We start from the raw sequence: 19,403 nt of genomic DNA on the forward strand, positions 1-19,403 counted from the left end.
TTTAATCATAGATCAGTATCCAGTCAATTATTTCAACTTAAGCTTTCAACCTTGAGACTAAGTATCGCATTTCATTCTGAAATCTCTCCGGACCCGAACCGACTACCCCGGTAAGTTACATAACAGCTATAAAGTACAAAATAAGCAGTAAATGGGAGAACGAGGCTACAACTCTTAAAACGACCGGCCGAGTCGTTATATCCTCCCCCTCTTAAACAAACGTTTATCCTCGAACGGGTCTAGAAATCTACCTGGAGTCTCAAATAGGTGTTGATATTTGCTCTGCATCTCCCGCTCGGTATCCTAAGCAGCCTCCTCAACTGGCTGACCTCTCCATTGCACCTTCACTGAAGATATGTCCTTTGACCTCAACTTGCGAACATGCCGACCCAAAATGGTCACCGGCTCCACATCATAAGTCAAATCACCATCCAACTGAACCATGATGAAATCCAAAACAGGAGACGGATCGCCGAAATACTTCAAGAGCATAGAAACATGAAACACTGGATGCACACTCGACAAACTAGGTGGCAAGGCAAGCCTGTAAGACGCCTCCCCAATCCTCTGAAGTACCTCAAATGGCCCAATATACCGAGGTCTCAACTTTCCCTTCTTCCCAAACCTCATAAAACCCTTCATGGGTGAAACCTTGAGCAGTACCTTCTCCCTAACCATGTAAGCAACATCACGGACCTTCTTGTCAGCATACCTCTTCTGTCTAGACTGCGCCTTACGAAGACGCTCCTAAATCAATTTAACCTTGTTCAAAGCATCCTGAACCAACTCAGTACCCAATAGCCTAGCCTTACCAGGCTCAAACCAACCCACCGGAGATCTACACTGTCTCCCATACAAAGCCTCATACGGAGCCATCTGAATTCTCGACTGGTAGTTGTTGTTGTAGGCAAACTCCGCGAGTGGCAGAAACTAATCCCATGCACCCCCATAATCAATGACACAAACGTGTAGCATTTCCTCCAATATATGAATAGTGCGCTTGGACTGTACGTCCATCTGAGGGTGAAATGTTGTGCTCAACCCAACTTTGGTACCCAACTCTCGCTGCACGGCTCTCCAAAACTGCAAAGTAAACTGCGTGCCCTGATCTGAAATGATGGACACTGGCACGCCGTGGAGGCGGACACTTTCTCGGATGTACATCTCAGCCAACCGCTTCGAAGTATAAGTAGTACCAACTAGAATGAAGTGTGCGGACTTGGTTAGCCGATCCACAATCACCCAAATAGCATCGAACTTCCTCGAAGTCTGTGGGAGCCCAACTACAAAATCCATGGTGACCCGCTCCCATTTCCACTCTGGAATCTCTAGCCTTTGAAGCAATCCGCCCGGTCTTTGATGTTCATACTTCACCTGTTGATAGTTGAGGCACCAAGCTACAAACCCCACTATATCCTTCTTCATTCTTCTCCATCAATAATGCTACCTCAAGTCCTGATACATCTTCGCGGCACCCGGATGAATGGAATACCGCAATTGTGGGCCTCTTCAAGAATCAACTCACGTAGCCCATCCATAATAGGAACACAAATTTGATCCTGCATCCTCAATACTCCATCATCCCCAATAGTAACATCTCTAGCATCACCGTGCTGGACTGTGTCCTTAAGGAAAAGCAAATGAGGATCATCATACTGGCACTCTATGATGCGACCAGATAAGGAAGCCAGAGAAACCACACAAGCTAGAACCTGAATGGGCTGCGAAACATCTAATCTCACGAACTGGTTGGCCAAGGCCTGAACATTAACTGTAAGAGGTCTCTCACCAACAGGAATGAATACAAGGCTACCCATACTCACTGCCTTTCTACTCAAGGTATCAGCCACCATATTGGCCTTCCCGGGATGATATAGAATAGTGATATCATAGTCCTTTTGTAGCTCCAACCATCTCCGCTGCCTCAAATTTAGATCCTTCTATTTGAAAAAGTGCTGGAGACTCTGATGGTCTGTAAACACCTCATAAGACACACCTTAGAAATAATGCCTCCAAATCTTCAATGCATGAACGATGGCAGCTAACTCCAAATCATGAACATGGTAGTTCTTCTCGTGAGGCTTCAACTAACGTGAAGCATAAGCAATCACTCTTCCTCCCTGCATCAAGACACACCCAATACCAATCCTAGAAGCATCAGAATACATTAAATAAGAGCCAGAAGCTGAAGGTAGAACTAGAAGTGGAGATGTGGTCAAGGCAATCTTGAGATTTTGAAAACTCTCCTCACACTCATCCGACCACCTGAAAATAGCACCATTTTGGGTCGATTTGGTCAAAGGCGATACAATAGATGAGAAGCCCTCCACGAAGCGACGATAATAGCCGGCTAAGACGAGAAAGCTCCGAATCTCCGTAGATGAGGACGGTCTGGGACAACTCTGAACGTCTCTATCTCTTTCGCATCCACCTGAATCCCCTCACTGGACACCACGTGCCCTAAGAACATCACCGATTTAAGCCAAAACTCATATTTGGAGAACTTAACATAAAGCTTCTCCTCCCTCAACCGCTGCAACACAATCCTTAAATGCTGGGTATACTCCTCCTGGCTACGAGAGTACACCAGGATATCATCAATGAACATTATGACAAATGAGCCGAGATAAGTTTGAAATACACTATTCGTCGGATGCATGAATGTTGTTGGTTCGTTGGTTAGCCCAAAAGCTATCACGAGGAACTCATAATGACTATAATGGGTCCCGAATGTTGTCTTTAGAATATCCAAGTCTCGAATCTTCAATTGGTGATACCCAAACCTCAAGTCAATCATAGAGAACACCCTCGCTCCCTGAAGCTAGTCAAATAGGTCATCAATGCGCGACAAAGGATACTTGTTCTTGATTGTAACTTTGTTAAACTGCTTGTAATCAATGCACATCCGCATAGTACCATCCTTATTCTTCACAAACATGATTGGTGCACCCCAAGGAGACACACTAAGCCTAATGAATCCCTTATCAATTAGTTCCTGAAGCTGCTCCTTCAATTCCTTCAACTCAGCGGGTGCCATATGATTCGGAGGAATAGAAATGGGCTGAGTGCCCGGCATCAAGTCAATACCAAAGTCAATATCCCTATCGGGCGGCATGCCCGAAAGGTCTATAGGAAACACATCCAGAAAATCTCGCACTACTGGAACAGAATCAATAGAGGGAGTATCAACACTAACATCCCTCACATAGGCCAAGTAAGATAAACAACCCTTCCTAACCATCCACTGGGCCTCTAAATATGAAATCACTCTGCTGGGTACATAGTCTAGAGAACCTCTCCACTCGATCCTTGGCAACTCCGGCATCGCTAGCGTCACGGTCTTAGTGTGACAATCCAGAATAGCATGACATGGATACAACCAATACATACCCAAAATCACGTCAAAATGAACCATACTATGCAACAAGAGATCAACTCTAATCTCCAATCCCCCAATAGTCACTACACACAACCGATATACGCATTCTACAATAATAGTATCGCCCACTAGCATAGATACATGAACAGATGAAACTAAGGACTCGCGGGTCCTATCTAGATAATGAGCAAAATATGATGATACATACGAATAAGTGGAACCAGGGTCAAATAATACAGAGACATCCATGTGGCACACTGAGACAATACCTGTAATCGCTGTATCTGAAGCAACAACATTTGATCTGGCAGGAATAGCATAGAATCGGGCCTAACCGCAATATGATCGGCCTCCCCCTCTTTGAAGACCTCTAACTTCCTGGGCCCTACCCCGAGCTGGCTGAGTGGGTGATGTAACTGCTGGTGCTGGTGCCATCGGCCGAGAACTCTGCTGTGGAGCCTCACTCAACAACCTAGGGCAATCTCTATTGATATGACCAAAGTCTCCTCACTCGAAACAACCCCTTCTCTGATGGAACTGCTGCTCCTGATAACCCAAGGAACTACCTATAGAAACCTGAGCGGACAAGGCATGGTGAGAACTCTGCACTGGTAGTGCACTGAATGAAGACTGGACTGAGTGAGCACTGTATGAACCATGGCTGGATGATCCACCACGGTGAATCGGACGAGCCATCTAGGCGTGCCTATAAGGATGTCCCCTGCCATGGTAGAACTGACCCCCAGAAGGGACACCGCTGAAACCACCCGAGCTACGAGGCCTCTTGGCCCCCTCTCTCCGCGCTCCTGACTGCGGACTATCTCTATCTGTCGAGAAATGTTAACCACCTCGTTGAAATTAGCCCCAGACACCCTCTCCCTAGTCAAAAGCAATCACAGCTAATACGTGAGGCCATCAATGAACCTCATAATCCTCTCCCTACCAGTGGGAACCAACCACACGGCGTGACAATCCAACTCAAAAAACCTCTTCACGTACTGCGTCATAGATATGCCATCCTGACGTAACTGCTCAAACAATATACGTTGCTCCTCTCTGCGAGACTGCAACACGAAGTTCTCCAAGAAGAGAACAGAGAACTCCTGCCATGTAAGTGGTACTGCACTGACCGGCCTACGCCTCTCATTACCCTCCCACCATATGAAGACATCCCCAATAAACTGAAAAGTAGTGAATGAGACCCCACTGGTCTCCAGAACACCAGTCGTGCGAAGAATCCGCTGGCAATTATCCAAGAAACCTTGAGCATCCTCTGACTCAGCACCGCTAAATGATAGAGGCTGAAGCCTCCCAAATCTCTCAAGTCTCCTCTGCTCATCATCAGCCATAACGGGGACCACCGGGGCCCGAGCAGCTGCAACCGGCTGAGCGGGTAGTACCCCTGGTGTCTGAAGTCCCTGCATTACCCGCTCTGGAGTATGGGCAGCAGGGGTAAAAGTACCTCCTCTGGCCTGAGCCGAAACCACCTGAGTAAGGCAGTGCAAACTGTCAATATCTGGGCCAACGCCTCCGGAAGGCCTGGAATCACAATGGGCACAACTGGTGCCTAAGCTGGCCCTACTGGCTCAACCACAACTGGAACCTGCTCCTGAGCTGGAGCAATTGGTGGATCTGCAGGTGCTGCTCTAGCTATTGTACGACCTACACCTGTGCCCCTACCGCGACCTCAGCCTCTCGCAACCCTAGCTGGTGGTACTGGTGGATGTCTGTCACGTGTCCTCACAATCTGTGAGAGAATAGAACAACAGAAATTTATTGACCGGAATCAAAAAACTGCATGACAAGAATACAAGAATGTTAAGTTTCCTAAGGGTTCGATAACCTCTCGAAGATAAGTACAGACGTCTAAATACGGATCCATAAGACTCTACAAAACCTGCTCATGACTCGTGAGACCTATGTAACCTAGGCTCTGATACCAACTTGTCACGACCCAAAAATCCTAACCTGTCTTGATGGCGCCTATCGTGGTACTAGGCAAGCCGACATTAAAAAATATTTCCAACACTTTTAACAGAAAATGAATTAAAGCAGTTTGAGCAAAAAAAGTTCTCATAAATGGGTTAGAAGCCCAAAACATAATGCGAAAGTTCCCAACTATCGGGGTGTCACAGAGTACATGAACATCTCTACATCACAAGTCTAGAAAATACTGTCTATGATAGTTTGAAACTAAATACAATAAGTGGAAAGATAGGGAAGGAGAGACAAAGTCTGCGAAACGCCAAGCAGTTACCCCGATAGTCTCTGAGAATCCGAACTCCATAACTCAGCAATCGCCGTGACCGGAAGCACCTGGATCTGCACACAAGGTGCAGGGTGTAGTGTGAGTACAACTAACTCAGTAAGTAACAAGACTAAATAAAGAACTGAAAGTAGTGACGAGCTTCACAGTTATAGTTCAAAATAATGATTTCAACATAGGAAGGTAGGCATGCTTACAAGGTCGATAAATTAGGCAAAATAGTTACTTCATGACAAGTTTAAGTGAAACAGAGTGTAATATCTTTTAGAAATTTCAAGACAATGATACATGGCAGTTAAGTGCAACAATAATGAAATCAAATGAATCCTCTCAGGGACACAGTCACTCAGCCCTCCCATTCACTCAACACTTGGCACTTGGCACTAGGCACTCTGCACTCCGCACTCGCACTTAATAGGCACCTGCGCTTACTAGGGGTGTGTATAGACTCTGGAGGGGCTCCTTCAGCACAAGTGCTATAATCCGCACGGATAACTCACGTGTTGCACAGACAACTCACGTGCTAAAGTATAATATCTAGATCCACATGGACAACTCACGTGCTGCACGGACAACTCACATGTTGCACGAAAAACTCACGTGTTGTACGGACAACTCACGTGCTATAGTATCAATATCTCACAATCAGGCCCTCAGTCTCACTCAGTCATCAATCTCTCCAGTCTCACAGGCTCTCAGTAATCATGAAAATCAGCCCCAACAGAAATGATATAATGTATCAACAAAGAACAATAGAGACTGAGATATAATATACAAGTAAAACTGTGAATGAGTACTAAACATCAAATTAGCAGATAATTCAACATGTACACGACCTATGTGGGTCCCTACAGTGCCAACACATAATCGAAACATGAATATATGACACGTAATACGGGATTTCGTACCCTCATAACCAAATTTAGAACTATTACTTACCTCAATCCGAGCAAATCTCTACTCCAATATACCCTTTTCTCGCGAAACGGCCTCCGAATACCTTGAATCTAGCCATAAACAATGTGATATAATCAATATGGGCTAAAGGAATTAACTCTATAAGAAAATGCTAAGCTATTAATCAAAAGTAAAAAATTGACTCAAAAGCTGGCCCTCGGGCCCACGTCTCGAAATTTGATAAAAGTCACAAAACTCGAAAGCCCATTCAACCACAAGTTCAACCATGCCAACTTTATCAAAATCCGACATCAAATCATCACCCAAATCCCAAAATCAAACTCTCCCAATCCCTAGCCTCAAACTCCCAATTTACACCTTAAATACACACCAACTAGGTGGGAAAATCAATGGGGAAGCAAGATTATTGATCAAAAATGAACTCAAGGGACTTACCTCAAGAACCTCCCCGAAAAGCCTCTCAAGAATCGCCCGAACCGTTCTTGAAATGTTTGAAATGAAGCCAAAATCGCGAACCCTTGTTTTACTAATCTGACCAGGCTTTCCGCTTCTGCGAACACTTAACCGCTTCTGCGGCATCGCAAAATCGGCATCACATACTCATCTGCGGCTCATTCCGCTCTTGCGGTCCCTTACTCCGCTTCTGCGAGCATCCAAATCACTTCTGCCCACTTCCGCCTCTGAGATCATACTGTCGCATCTGCGGTCACGCAGATGCGGAACTCCCTATCGCACCTGCGCGCCTTCCACTTCTGCGCACCTCTCGCCGCACCTTCAGGCAGACAGGTGCGAAAAACTCCTCGCACTTGCGACCACCAGTGGTGGAGCCACATTGAAGCAAGGGGTGTCAAGTGATACCCATCGTCGGAAAATTACACTATTTTGCTAGATAATTTTTTTTATTTTATGTATATTTGCTATGCTTTGACTCTCCTTGACTTTTCGATATATCTAATTATTTATATTTTGACACCCCTTGATAAAAATTCTGGATCCTCCACTGGCGACCACCTGCACATTCCCCTCCAATCTCGCACCTGCGCAAGACAGACCGCACCTGCAAGCTCACACCTGCGATCAAAGCTCCGCAGGTGCGCTTAATCCAGCAGAGGTCCATCTTCAGCAATCACTCAACTTCAACTTTTGATCGTTAACCATCCGGAATCCACCCGAGGTCCCCGGGACCTCAACCAAATATACCATTAAGTCCTAAAACCTCATACGAACTTAGTCGAGCCCTCAAATCACATCAAACAACTTCAAAAAAATGAACCACACTCCAATTCAAGCCTATTGAAACTAAAGAAATTCAACTTCTACAAACGACGCCGAAACCTATCAAAACACGTCCGATTGACTCCAAATTGTGCACACAAGTCACATTTGACATTACGGATCTACTCCCACTTCCGGACTCCCACTTCCAGAATCGAAATCTGACCCCGATATCAAAAAGTTCACTCCCGGTCAAACTTTCCAAAAATTCAACTTTCGCCATTTCAAGCCTAATTTCACTACGGACCTCCAAATCATAATCCGGACACGCTCCTAAGTCCAAAATCACCCAACGGAGCTAACAGAATTATCAAAACTTCATTCCAGAGTTGTTTACTCATAGATCAACATCCGGTCAATCATTTCAATTTAAGCTTTAAATCTTGAGACTAAGTGTCTCATTTCATTCTGAAATCTCTCCGGACCCGAACCGACTACCCCGACAAGTCACATAACAGCTATAAAGTACAAAATGAGCAGTGAATGGAGGAATGGGGCTACAACTCTCAAAACGATTGGCCGGGTCGTTACACAAATAAAAGAAAGAAAGAAAAGCAATATTAATTTTTTGTATATTTAAATTCAATTAAAAAGTTTAATGTCACTTATTAAATTTGGCTTTAGACCACTAGTTATATTGAGTCACCCTTGTGATTGAGTCATGCGTAGGTCGCTTATACGTAGTTCGCTTCACCAATACAGCTTTTATTTTTGTAAGTCTTGTTTACTTTCTATCCTTTTCCCCCATACTATGCCTTGGTCACTGTGCATCATACTTAATTTCTAACTATAAATTAAGATTAGGACAAGAGTGAATTGCTTTAGTGGTGAACACTCTCCACTTTCAATCAAGAGGTTGTGAGTTCGAGTCACCCCAAGAGTAAGGTGGGGAGTTTTTGGAGGGAGGGACCCGAGGGTCTATCGCAAACAGCCTCTCTACCCCAGGGTAGGGGTAAGGTTTGCGTACACACTACCCTCCCCAAACCCCACTAGTGGGATTATACTGGGTTGTTGTAGTTGTATAAATTAAGATTAGGGGGAATATTGTAAAATTTAATACTGTTATTTTTTATTTAACTTCGTTTGTTATGAAATTGCATACAACAAAAATTAATACATGAGCATCGAACACATAGGCAACATCGCATACTAATTGCGGAAATTTTTCGAATATTTTGGAACAAAACTTCCACTTATGGATGTTGTATGATTGGCAAATAATACATCCTTTACGTTAATGGCAGCATTGTACTATTAGATGCAAGAGTGTCGCATTTCTTTACTATTTTCTAAACTATTTACTTATTGACAAACAGTGATGCATATTTGTGTTGTGTTTAGTCTTCTTCCTGCCTTCTCCTTACCAGTTTTTTTGGCAAAAAAATACCTGTACAATTATGAAATGATTATCAATTATAAATGTCCATATCTCAAACAAAAAAGATAAGAAAGACGGTAGACATTTGCCAAAGTAATGAGTGAAAACAACAAAGAGCAGATGACACTCTCACAGTATACTTCAGCATCCAAAAAATTTCTCAATTTGTGTATTTCAAATTAAGATTTAACAACTTATAAATAAATGGTTGATTACAGATATTTAGGATCTATTTTTCTTTTCTCTATAAAGTCCCAGAAATACCTTGTTTACATATTATTGGAAAGTGCATTAACATAAATACGGCCGTAAAAAGCAGCAATAAAAAAGTGTGTAAACTATAAAAATGGGTCAAAGTAGATTGTCCCACACTAGCGCTTCCGCGCAATAATTGACCAAGGGTGATCCTATTAAAGGAATAGCATCAGGGACACCTGTTACTATTTTAACTGCCCAATAACCAACATGATCCCAAGGTAAGGAATAATCAGTTATGCCAAAAGATGTGGTTAATACAGCCAGAACCACACCTGTAACCCAAGTCAATTCTTGAGGTTTTTTAAATCCGCCGGTGAGATACACACGAAATATATGCAGGATCATCATTAGGACCATCATACTTGTCGACCATCGATGAACTGATCGGATTAACCAACCAAGTCATTATGTATTGAACAGAAACAAAAGCCTGAGTAACGGTCGGACGATAGTAAAAAGTCATAGTAAATCCAGTAGCTACTTGTACTAAAAAACAAGTAAGTGTAATTCCTCCTAAATAATAAAATATATTGCTGTGGGGAGGAACGTATTTACTAGTTATATCATACGCAATTGCTTGAATCTAGAGACATTATTTCAATAAATGGCTACAGACTTTATAGCTTTTATGATGTTTATTCTTTATTTTCTAATCATAGGAATATAAACAGCATAAAGAGACCACCAAAAGCAACTTCCCTAAGATATATTAAATTTAATATTGCATTTTCATATGAAAAATATAGATTGAAAATACAATATTAAAGATTCAAAAATATCAATATAATATATTGGAACTTTCGGAATTCATATATAAAAACTTTAAATCTCCAGTCTATTATTCTGAAAGTATATTGATTCATAGCAGAAATACACATTTCGTAACATCCATTAGTATGTAGGTTGTCATACCATAACACTAAATTTATTTACTTTTCAATGTAACAAGTTTCTTTATATGTTTTTTTACGTATAGGGAGTCCATTTCTGGCTGGAAGTACTGTCGACCAGTTATTGCTGTTGATGGAACTTTTCCTAAAAATAAATATAGAGGTGTTCTACCAGTGGCCATTTCGAAAGACGTAAATAATCAGATTTTTCTTATAGTATTTGGAGTAGCAGATTAAGAGAATAACGAGTCGTATGAGTGGTGCTTTAAAGAAGTAAGAAAAACAATTGGCATTCGGCAAGACTAAGTGTTCTTATCAGATTGACACAAGGCAATTGCAAATGAAATTGCAGAAGTTTTTCTTGAATGCTACTATGGTATTTGCATATATCATCTAGAGAAGAATCTAAAGCAAAGAAAAGTAAAAAGCACTGTCATAAATCTGTTTCAGAGTGCTACAAGAGTACACAATCAATCAGAATTGATGACTTTATGTCCCAAATAGCTGATGTTGATAAGAAAATATTCGGCTACTTGATGGAGGAACCACCTGAAAGATGGGCTAGTTCACATTGCTCAGGCCGACGATATGATATGCTAACAAAAAATATTGTTGAGTCAATGAATAATATTTTGAGACGTGCAAGAGAATTGCCACTTTTGACAATGATGGATTTCATGCACGAAAAATTAGAAACTTGGCTTTATAAAAGAAGGACGACAGTAGAAGAAATTTTTCGTGAAATATAAAATTGGTCAGAAGAAACACTAAATGACAAAATAAAACCAACTTTTACATTTAGAGTAGCCCATTGATCGACTCAAATTCAAAGTCAAAGAAGGGGGTATGGAATATTTTCGTTATCTAGACAAGAAAACATGTGATTGTTCTCAATTTCAACTAGATGAATCACCCTATGGAATTTTTGTATCCAAAATTATATTCCCATCTGTAATATCACGCATAATACCTTCAACATCTGTACCATATGTTAGAACATCAGGTCCACTTCCCTGAGAGCATGCAGGTGCGCTATTTTATAAAATATCTTGACTCGACTGAGGTGTGAAAACCACCTATGTCCCATCAATTATTTTTTCAATAATAGCATCAACATCTGTACTATCTGTGAGTACTGGTTCAACTAGAATACAGTCTTCTCTTTCTTCATCGCAAGAAAGACCTTTCACTAAATCACCACCAGATGTTGCACCTTCATCAGTACCTTCTTTATTTTGTCCTCCGTGGAATATCCATGACTGATGGCATTGAACTAGAAGGTGTTGCACCTTCATCCGTACCTTCTTTATTTTTTTCTCCGTGGACTGACTCAATATCCATGACTGATGGCATTGAACTAAAAGGTGCTATCTGCTCAAATTCCTTATTGTCTTGTTCATCCATTTGTCTAAATCAACATCTTTCCCCCGTTCATCATGTTTGTCCCCCGAACAATGAGCAGAATCTCCACAAACCGGAATATCTATATCTTTGTTCATTTAAATATTTTGATCAACATCTCTATCAGAATCTTTTTCTCCATCAGCAACATCTCTCGCTTCATTCCTTTTACTATTTCAATATTCATTTCTTTTGTCATGTTTTTCCATTGAAAAGCATTTCTAAATTTATTCCTTTCATAGTCATTTGTATAAAATCCATGATACCCATTTTCATCATTTAAAAAGCCATGATGGTATTTCTCTTTACTTGTCTCATTTAAATACCCAATGAATTCCACAACTTTATCAAGTTTGCCATTAATATCTTGTAACAATGAATAAATAATATTAATTTACAATATATTATTATCCTAACAAAATCAACTCTAAAAATAGCATCAAAGTAGTTAATCACCTTAGCAGAATTATCAACATGTATCTTCATCTTTTTTCCAGCATCATTAATAATTTTCTCCATCTTTTTCTCAAAGTTTACCTGATCTGAACGTTTAATGTCTTGAACTTTGACTGATACCATGTGGAAAAAAAAGAAAAATGAAAGTTGTTGTCTCTCTGATCAGAATTTGAGCATAATAAAAAGGAACATGGTCAAATTCAGTATATTATACTAATCTAGTATAAATACCTTTCAGCAAGGCTAGCACTTTAGTATGGATTGCAAGTAATTAGAAATAAATAAAACTCCGGCAAAAAATACTGGAGTAGTGTCACGACCCGAAATTCTCAACTTCGGGACCGTGATGGCGCCTAACATTTCACCTGCTAGGCAAGCCAACGTTAGAATAATATTAGCCATTTTAAAATAATTTTAAATTAATTAATAAAAAGGAAACAAATATAGAAAAAAAGTCTAAAATAAAGTGAATAATCCATAATAATAGCGATGTCTAAATAACATCCCAGAACTGGAGTCACAAGTATATGGACTTCTAGAATAATACAAACAATGGTCAAAATAATAATAAAGTTGTCTGAAAGAAAGCACACAACTAAAAATAAAGTAGAAGGGGGCTTTAGAACTGCGAACGTCATGCAGTTATACCTCAAGTCTCCTGCGAATAGCTGAATCCGAGCAAATCTACTATACGTCGCTGGGACCATCTCCGGTATCTGCACAAGAAGTGCAGAGTGTAGTATGAGTACAACTGACCCCATGTACCAGTAAGTGCCGAGCTTAACTTCGACAAAGCAGTGACGAGGCTAAGGTAAGTCACTCACATTAACCTATACGCAATAATAATAATAACAACAATACTAGAAATAAAACAGGTAACTCATTTCAACAGTTAAAGCCAACTCGGCAGTCATAACCAATTATTATTTAAATCACTTTCTGTTGCGGCATGCAACCCGATTCCAATATATATTTTCAATCAATTATATTGTGGCGTGTAACCCGCTCCTCCAATATATTCATTTCAATCAATTCTATTGCGGCGTGCAACCCGCTCCTCAAATAATATAATTTACCAATTCTCATAAAAGGAATTACTCAAATAAATGCAACAATTAATATAAAATTATAAGACAACAAGTATACAATAATTATGATTTATTTAAAAATAAGTGATGGCAAGTAGCAATTAATTGTTGAAATTAAGGAGGAAATAGGCAATTTAATAATTAGTATGCTAAATGTCAAGTAGCAATTAAGTCACATAAATCAAATAAACATGTAGCAATTATAGCATGGATTCAGGGCATAATATTGAGCAAGGAATATGAGAAAAATAATTAATATAATAATTAATTTATAATTTAAAATAATTTATGATTTTTAAATAATTATGCAAACAATTAATTCGACAACGTATAGACACTCGTCACTTCGCCTATACGTCGTTCACATGAATTTCACATAACAAATAATTCAAGGGTCCTATTCCCTCAAGTCAAGGTTAACCATGACACTTACCTCGCTTTGCAAATAATTTCAAGATTCTAATACACCTTTGCCTTGCCAATTCGTGTCCGAAGGATTCAATTTTAATCATAAACAATTCAACATACTCAACACGAATCGTAGGAACTAATTCCATATGAAATTAAAAAAAATTCGGATTAAAATCCAAATTTTATTTAAAAATCGACAATGTGACCCATGTCTTGAATCCCGAAAAAACTCACAAAATCCGAACACCCGTTCTGATAAGAGTTCAATCATACAAAAATTATCGAATTCCGACATCGGATTGCCTTTCAAATCCTCAATTAAAATCTTTGAAGATTTCTACCATTTTCAATCCAATCTTTACCCATTTGAACTCAACAATCTTCCCACAACCTTATTGGTATAAGCATGTATAACTAATACTCTCACATCCAAGAATCACACTCACAATCACCCATATTTATCCAAACTCGAAATTGAAGACTAGGGGTTAGAACTTTACCTCTTGGGTGAAGATCTTGTGATATTTCCTTTTAGGATTTCAAAGCTTGAACAAGATTTTTGATGAAAAAAGCACTTGAGCTTCTTCCTCTCTCTAGAACACTCTCACTTCTCTCCAAAATTATCAGATAATTGCCCCATAATAAGCGCTAAAGCCTATTTAACAAAATGAGATCGGGTTATGAAAATAGGAAAATGGACCCTCCGAACGCAGGTATGCCGTCGCATAATGAACCACACAATGGGTATGCGGGTCGCACAATGAACCACAAAATCGATGCCGAAAACGGGGCTGCACTGGACAGGTATGCGACCCTTTTTACGGTTGCACAATGGGTTTTGCGATCGCATAATGATTCTGCAGTCGTACATCTGACCGCCAAATCATATTTTTTTAGCCTTTTGTAATTTTGTCATAACTTCTTGTAGGAGTGTCCAATGATGAACGATTTGAAGCATTAGAAACTAGACTCGAAGACCTTTCATTTGATAGGTTGATCATCACATAACTCCTTATATATATGTATATATATTTAGATATGCTTGTCCAAAGTTTGGTCTTGTGCGTACTCATTTGGAACTTTAGTCTATTATAAAAATTTCCAACTTGACTTAGACTTAGGCCTCTCCTTAGACTCCACATCACTTATAATATGCCTCGTATACTTATTATCATATTCAATTGATATCCATAATATTAATAGTCCTCAAATGAGAAGTAGAGTCCTCTCCCAAACACATAACATAACTCATCTCTTCTTTCACCCATTTCAATTTTTCGAATTTTTACTAACTCCCAAAATTTCCTAATATTTTGCCAGAGTTTCCTTTGTAACTGGGCCTATCCACCTGCCAGAGAATCCCAGAAACCAATCCTAACAACACATACATAATCTAATCAACGTAACACAACATGGAAACAATACTAACAGTGGCATCATAAGAAATATTTTACTAGATTAGGAACGCCATTAGCATCAACTATTCAGGTAATACGTAACTCATAGCAAATAAGCTCTCAACATCTTCATAGAACACAGAAATGAACGTTTAAATTAAAGATGACAATTTTGGGTCATCACATTCTCCACCTCTAAAACAAACGTTCGTCCTCGAACAAAATTAGAGAAGTACCTGAGCTGGTGAAAAGATGTGGATATTTGCTCTGTATGTCCAACTCGGACTCCCAGGTAGCTGCCTTAATCGGGTGACCTCTCCATTGTACCTGAACTGAAGGATAACTCTTAGACCTCAACTGACGGACCTGCCGAGCTAGAATAGCTATTGGCTCCTCCTCATAAGTCAAATCTTTATCCAATTGAACTGAGCTGAAGTCTAACACATGGGACGGATCGCCATGATATTTCCGGAGCATAGACACATGGAAAACCGAATGAACTGCTGATAAACTAGGTGGTAGTGCAAGCATGTAGGCTATTTCTCTCACCCTTTCAAGAATTTCAAAGTTTCTGATATACCTAGGGCTCAACTTGCCCTTCTTTCTGAATCTCATTACACCTTTCATAGGTGAAACTCTGAGCAATACTCTTTCTCCTGCCATGAATGCAACATCACAAACCTTACAGTTGGCATAACTCTTTTGCCTAGACTGAGTTGTGCGAAGTCGATCCTGAACAATCTTGAACTTATTCAAGACATCCTGTACCAAATCGGTACCCAACAACTGAGCCTCTCGTTCAAACCAGCCAACTGGCGAGCGATATCGCCTCCCGTATAATGCTTCATATGGAGCCATCTGAATGCTCGACTGGTAACTGTTATTATAAGCAAACTCCACAAGTGGCAAGAACTGATCCCAAGAATCTCCAAATTCTATGACACAAGCACGAAGCATATCTTCCAATATCTGAATAGTGCGTTCTGACTGTCCGTCTGTCTGTGAATGAAATGTTGTACTCAACTCAACCCGCATGCCTAACTCACGCTGTACAACCCTCCAGAAGTGCGAGGTGAATTGTGTACCTCGATCAGAAATGATAGACACGGGCACACCGTGAAGGCGGACAATCTCGCGGATGTAAATCTTAGTTGACCGCTCTGAATAATAGATAATTGCCACTAGAATGAAATATGCTGACTTGGTCGACCTGTCCACAATGGCCCATACTGCATCGAACTTCCTCTGAGTCGTGGGAGACAAAAAACAAAATCCATAGTGACACACTCCCACTTCCACTCAGGAATTTCTAACTTCTGAAGTAGACCACCAGGTCTCTGATGCTCGTACTTGACTTACTAATAGTTTAAACACTGAGCTACGTATGCAACTATATCCTTCTTCATTTTCCTCCACTAATAATGTTGCCGCAAATCTTGATACATTTTGGCGGTACCCGGATGAATAGAATACCGGGAACTGTGGGCCTCCTCAAGAATCAACTCACTAAGCCCATCCACATTAGGTACAGAAATACGACCCTGCATCCGTAGAAATCCATCTTCTCCCACAGTAACCTGTTTGGCACCACCGTGCCGCACCGTGTCCTTAAGGAAAAGCAAATGGGGATCATTATATTGTCGCTCTCTGATGCGCTCATATAAGGAAGACCGAGCGACTGTGCACGTTAGAATCCGATTGGACTCTGAAACATCTAACCTCACGAACTGATTAGCCAAAGTATGAACATCTGCAGCTAACGCCCTCTCGCCAACCGGAATATATGCAAGACTGCCCATACTCACAGCCTTTCTACTCAAAGCGTCGGCCATAACATTGGCCTTTTCGGGGTGATACAAAATGGTGATATCATTTTCCTTAAACAACTCCAACCATCTTCTATGCTTCAAATTGAGATCTTTTTGTTTGAATAGATACTGTAGACTATGATGATCAGTAAATACCTTACACGAGACACCGTAAAGGTAATGCCTCCAAATTTTCAGCGCAGGGACAATGGCTGCCAATTCTAAGTCATGAACAGGGTAATTCTTCTCGTGAACTTTGAGCTGCCGCGACGCATATGAAATCACCCTGCCATCCTGCATCAATACTGCACCAAGCCCAACGCGAGATGCATCAAAATACACCATATAAGATCCTGAACCTCTGGGTAATACCAACACTAGCGCCATAGTTAAAGTAGTCTTGAGCTTCTGAAAGCTCAACTGACACACGTCTGACTATCTGAATGGGACACCTTTCTGGGTAAGTCTGGTCAATGAGCTTGCTATAGATGAAAGCCCTTCCACGAACCGGCAATAATAACCCGCCAAACCCAGAAAACTCCGTATCTCTATAACTGAAGTAGGCTTAGGACAGTTCTGAACTGCCTCAATCTTCATAGGATCCATCTTTATGCCTTCTGCCGATACAACATGCCCCAAAAAAGCAACTGAGTTTAACCAAAACTCGCATTTTTAAAATTTGGCATATAACTGATTATTCTTCAAAGTCTGAAGCACAATCCGAAGATAGGGCTTGGAGTAAATCAAGATGTCATCAATGAATACAACTACAAATGAATCCAGATAGGGGTTGAACACCCGATTCATCAAATCCAAAAATGATGTTAGGGCGTTGGTAAGCCCGAATGACATCACTAAGAATTCATAATGCCCATACCGGGTCGGAAAAGCTGTCTTAGGGGCATCAGGTGCCCTAATATTTAACTGATAATAGCCGGACCTCAAGTCAATCTTCGTAAACACCTTGGCACCCTAGCGTTGATCAAATAGATTATCGATTCTTCGCAACAGATATTTGTTCTTAATATTGACCTTGTTCAACTGCCGATAATCTATACACATCCACATAAAGTCATCTTTCTTCTTTACAAATAACACTGGTGCACCGCAGGGTGAGACACTTGGTCTAATGAATCCCTGATCAAGCAAGTCTTGTAACTGCTCTTTCAATTCTTTCAACTCCGGCGGGGCAATACGGTATAGTGGAATAGAAATGGGCTGGGTTCCCAGAGCCAAATCAATACAGAAATCAATATCCCTATCGAGTGGCATCCCCAAAAAATCTGCAAGAAATATATCTGGAAACTCACGGACAACTGGAACTAAGTCCATAGAAGGAAAATTCGCACTGGGATCGTGAATATAAGCCAAATAGGCTAGACACCCCTTCTTGACCATACGCTGAGCCTTCATATAAGAAATAACCATGCTGGTAGAATGACCAGGAGTTCTTTTCCACTCTAATCGAGGAAACCCCGGCATGGCTATGATCATCGTTTTGGCGTGACAATCTAATATAGCATGATACGGTGACAACTAATCCATACCCAATATGACATCAAAATCAACCATATCAAGAAGTAGAAGATCTACGCTAGTCTCAGGACTCTCAATAGTAACTACACACGAATGATAAACATGATCTACCATAACAAAATCTCCCATCGGTGTGGACACACACATAAGAGCACTCAAAGAATCACGAGGCACAACCAAATATGAAGAAAAGTAGGAGGACACATAGGAATAAGTAGATCCTGGATCAAATAAAACTGAAACATCTCTATGGAAAACTGGAACAATACCTGTGATCACGGCGTCGGATGACAAGACCTCAGGTCTAGTTGGAAAAGCATAAAATCGGGGCTGGGCCCCACCAGTGTGGACTACATCTCTGGGACAAGCCATACCTCGTTGGTCTCCACCTCTAACAGTCTGACCTCCACCTCTAACAGCCTGACCCCTGCCCTTAGCTGGTCGGGTGGGCGGTGGATCAACCGGTGCCGGTATGATGGCACGAGAATTTGGCTGAGATCTGTTACTCAACAACCTAGGGAAATGCCTCCTGATGACCAATGTTCCCACACACATAACACCCATCCTGCTGTCATGGCTTCTGAAGCTGAAGTTAGCCCGAACGGGTCGGATAGCCGCCATAGTGACTCTGGAGTGGTGGTGCACTAATAGGAGCTAGATGTGCACTAAATGTCGGCTGTCCAGAGTAAGGCATAATAGGACCATGACTCGCTGAAGCACCGTGACATGCCTAAAGTGCTGAATAAAATGACCTGGAAGGATGACCCCTACCATAAGTACTCTTGCCTCCAGATGAGGCGCCTCTGAAATTACCGGAATGACGGGGCCTCTTATCTAACACTAGCCCTCTCTCCTGTGAAAGAACCATCTCGATCCGCCTGGCGACATTAGCTGCCGTCTAAAAATAAATCTCACTCCAGATCTCATTGGCCATCTGTAGCT

The 19,403-nt window shown here is 41.0% G+C and overlaps 2 protein-coding genes across 2 annotated transcripts; both read right to left on the reverse strand.

Annotated features, from left to right (window-relative positions):
- Nucleotides 1-303: 303 nt before the first annotated feature.
- Nucleotides 304-16,949, reverse strand: LOC138909292 (uncharacterized). Its single transcript, XM_070200476.1, has 8 exons — nucleotides 16,625-16,949; nucleotides 12,222-12,334; nucleotides 4,304-4,866; nucleotides 3,649-3,663; nucleotides 2,093-2,148; nucleotides 1,575-1,771; nucleotides 664-747; nucleotides 304-480 (listed from the first exon to the last, which is right to left on the reverse strand). The coding sequence occupies exons 1-8, from the start codon at nucleotides 16,947-16,949 to the stop codon at nucleotides 304-306; spliced, it is 1,530 nt and encodes a 509-aa protein (XP_070056577.1).
- Nucleotides 16,950-18,461: 1,512 nt separating this feature from the next.
- On the reverse strand, nucleotides 18,462-19,082 carry LOC138909293 (uncharacterized). Its single transcript, XM_070200477.1, has one exon. The coding sequence runs from the start codon at nucleotides 19,080-19,082 to the stop codon at nucleotides 18,462-18,464; it is 621 nt and encodes a 206-aa protein (XP_070056578.1).
- Between the last annotated feature and the right edge of the window lie 321 nt (nucleotides 19,083-19,403).

Source organism: Nicotiana tomentosiformis, chromosome 4 (genome assembly GCF_000390325.3).
Source record: "Nicotiana tomentosiformis chromosome 4, ASM39032v3, whole genome shotgun sequence".
Taxonomy (NCBI): domain Eukaryota; kingdom Viridiplantae; phylum Streptophyta; class Magnoliopsida; order Solanales; family Solanaceae; genus Nicotiana; species Nicotiana tomentosiformis.

Bases quoted from the DNA above. Each gene is read 5' to 3' on its own strand.
- LOC138909292 (XM_070200476.1), bottom strand. From the start codon at position 16,949: ATGGCCGACGCTTTGAGTAGAAAGGCTGTGAGTATGGGCAGTCTTGCA. The intron at 4,867-12,221 runs GTGATTAACTAC...TGCCTTACTCAG, and splicing joins ATGTTGATAATTCTGCTAAG to GTGGTTTCGGCTCAGGCCAG. The intron at 1,772-2,092 runs GTTAGTTGAAGC...GACCTCTTACAG, and splicing joins AGTGATTGCTTATGCTTCAC to TTAATGTTCAGGCCTTGGCC.
- LOC138909293 (XM_070200477.1), bottom strand. From the start codon at position 19,082: ATGGCGGCTATCCGACCCGTTCGGGCTAACTTCAGCTTCAGAAGCCAT.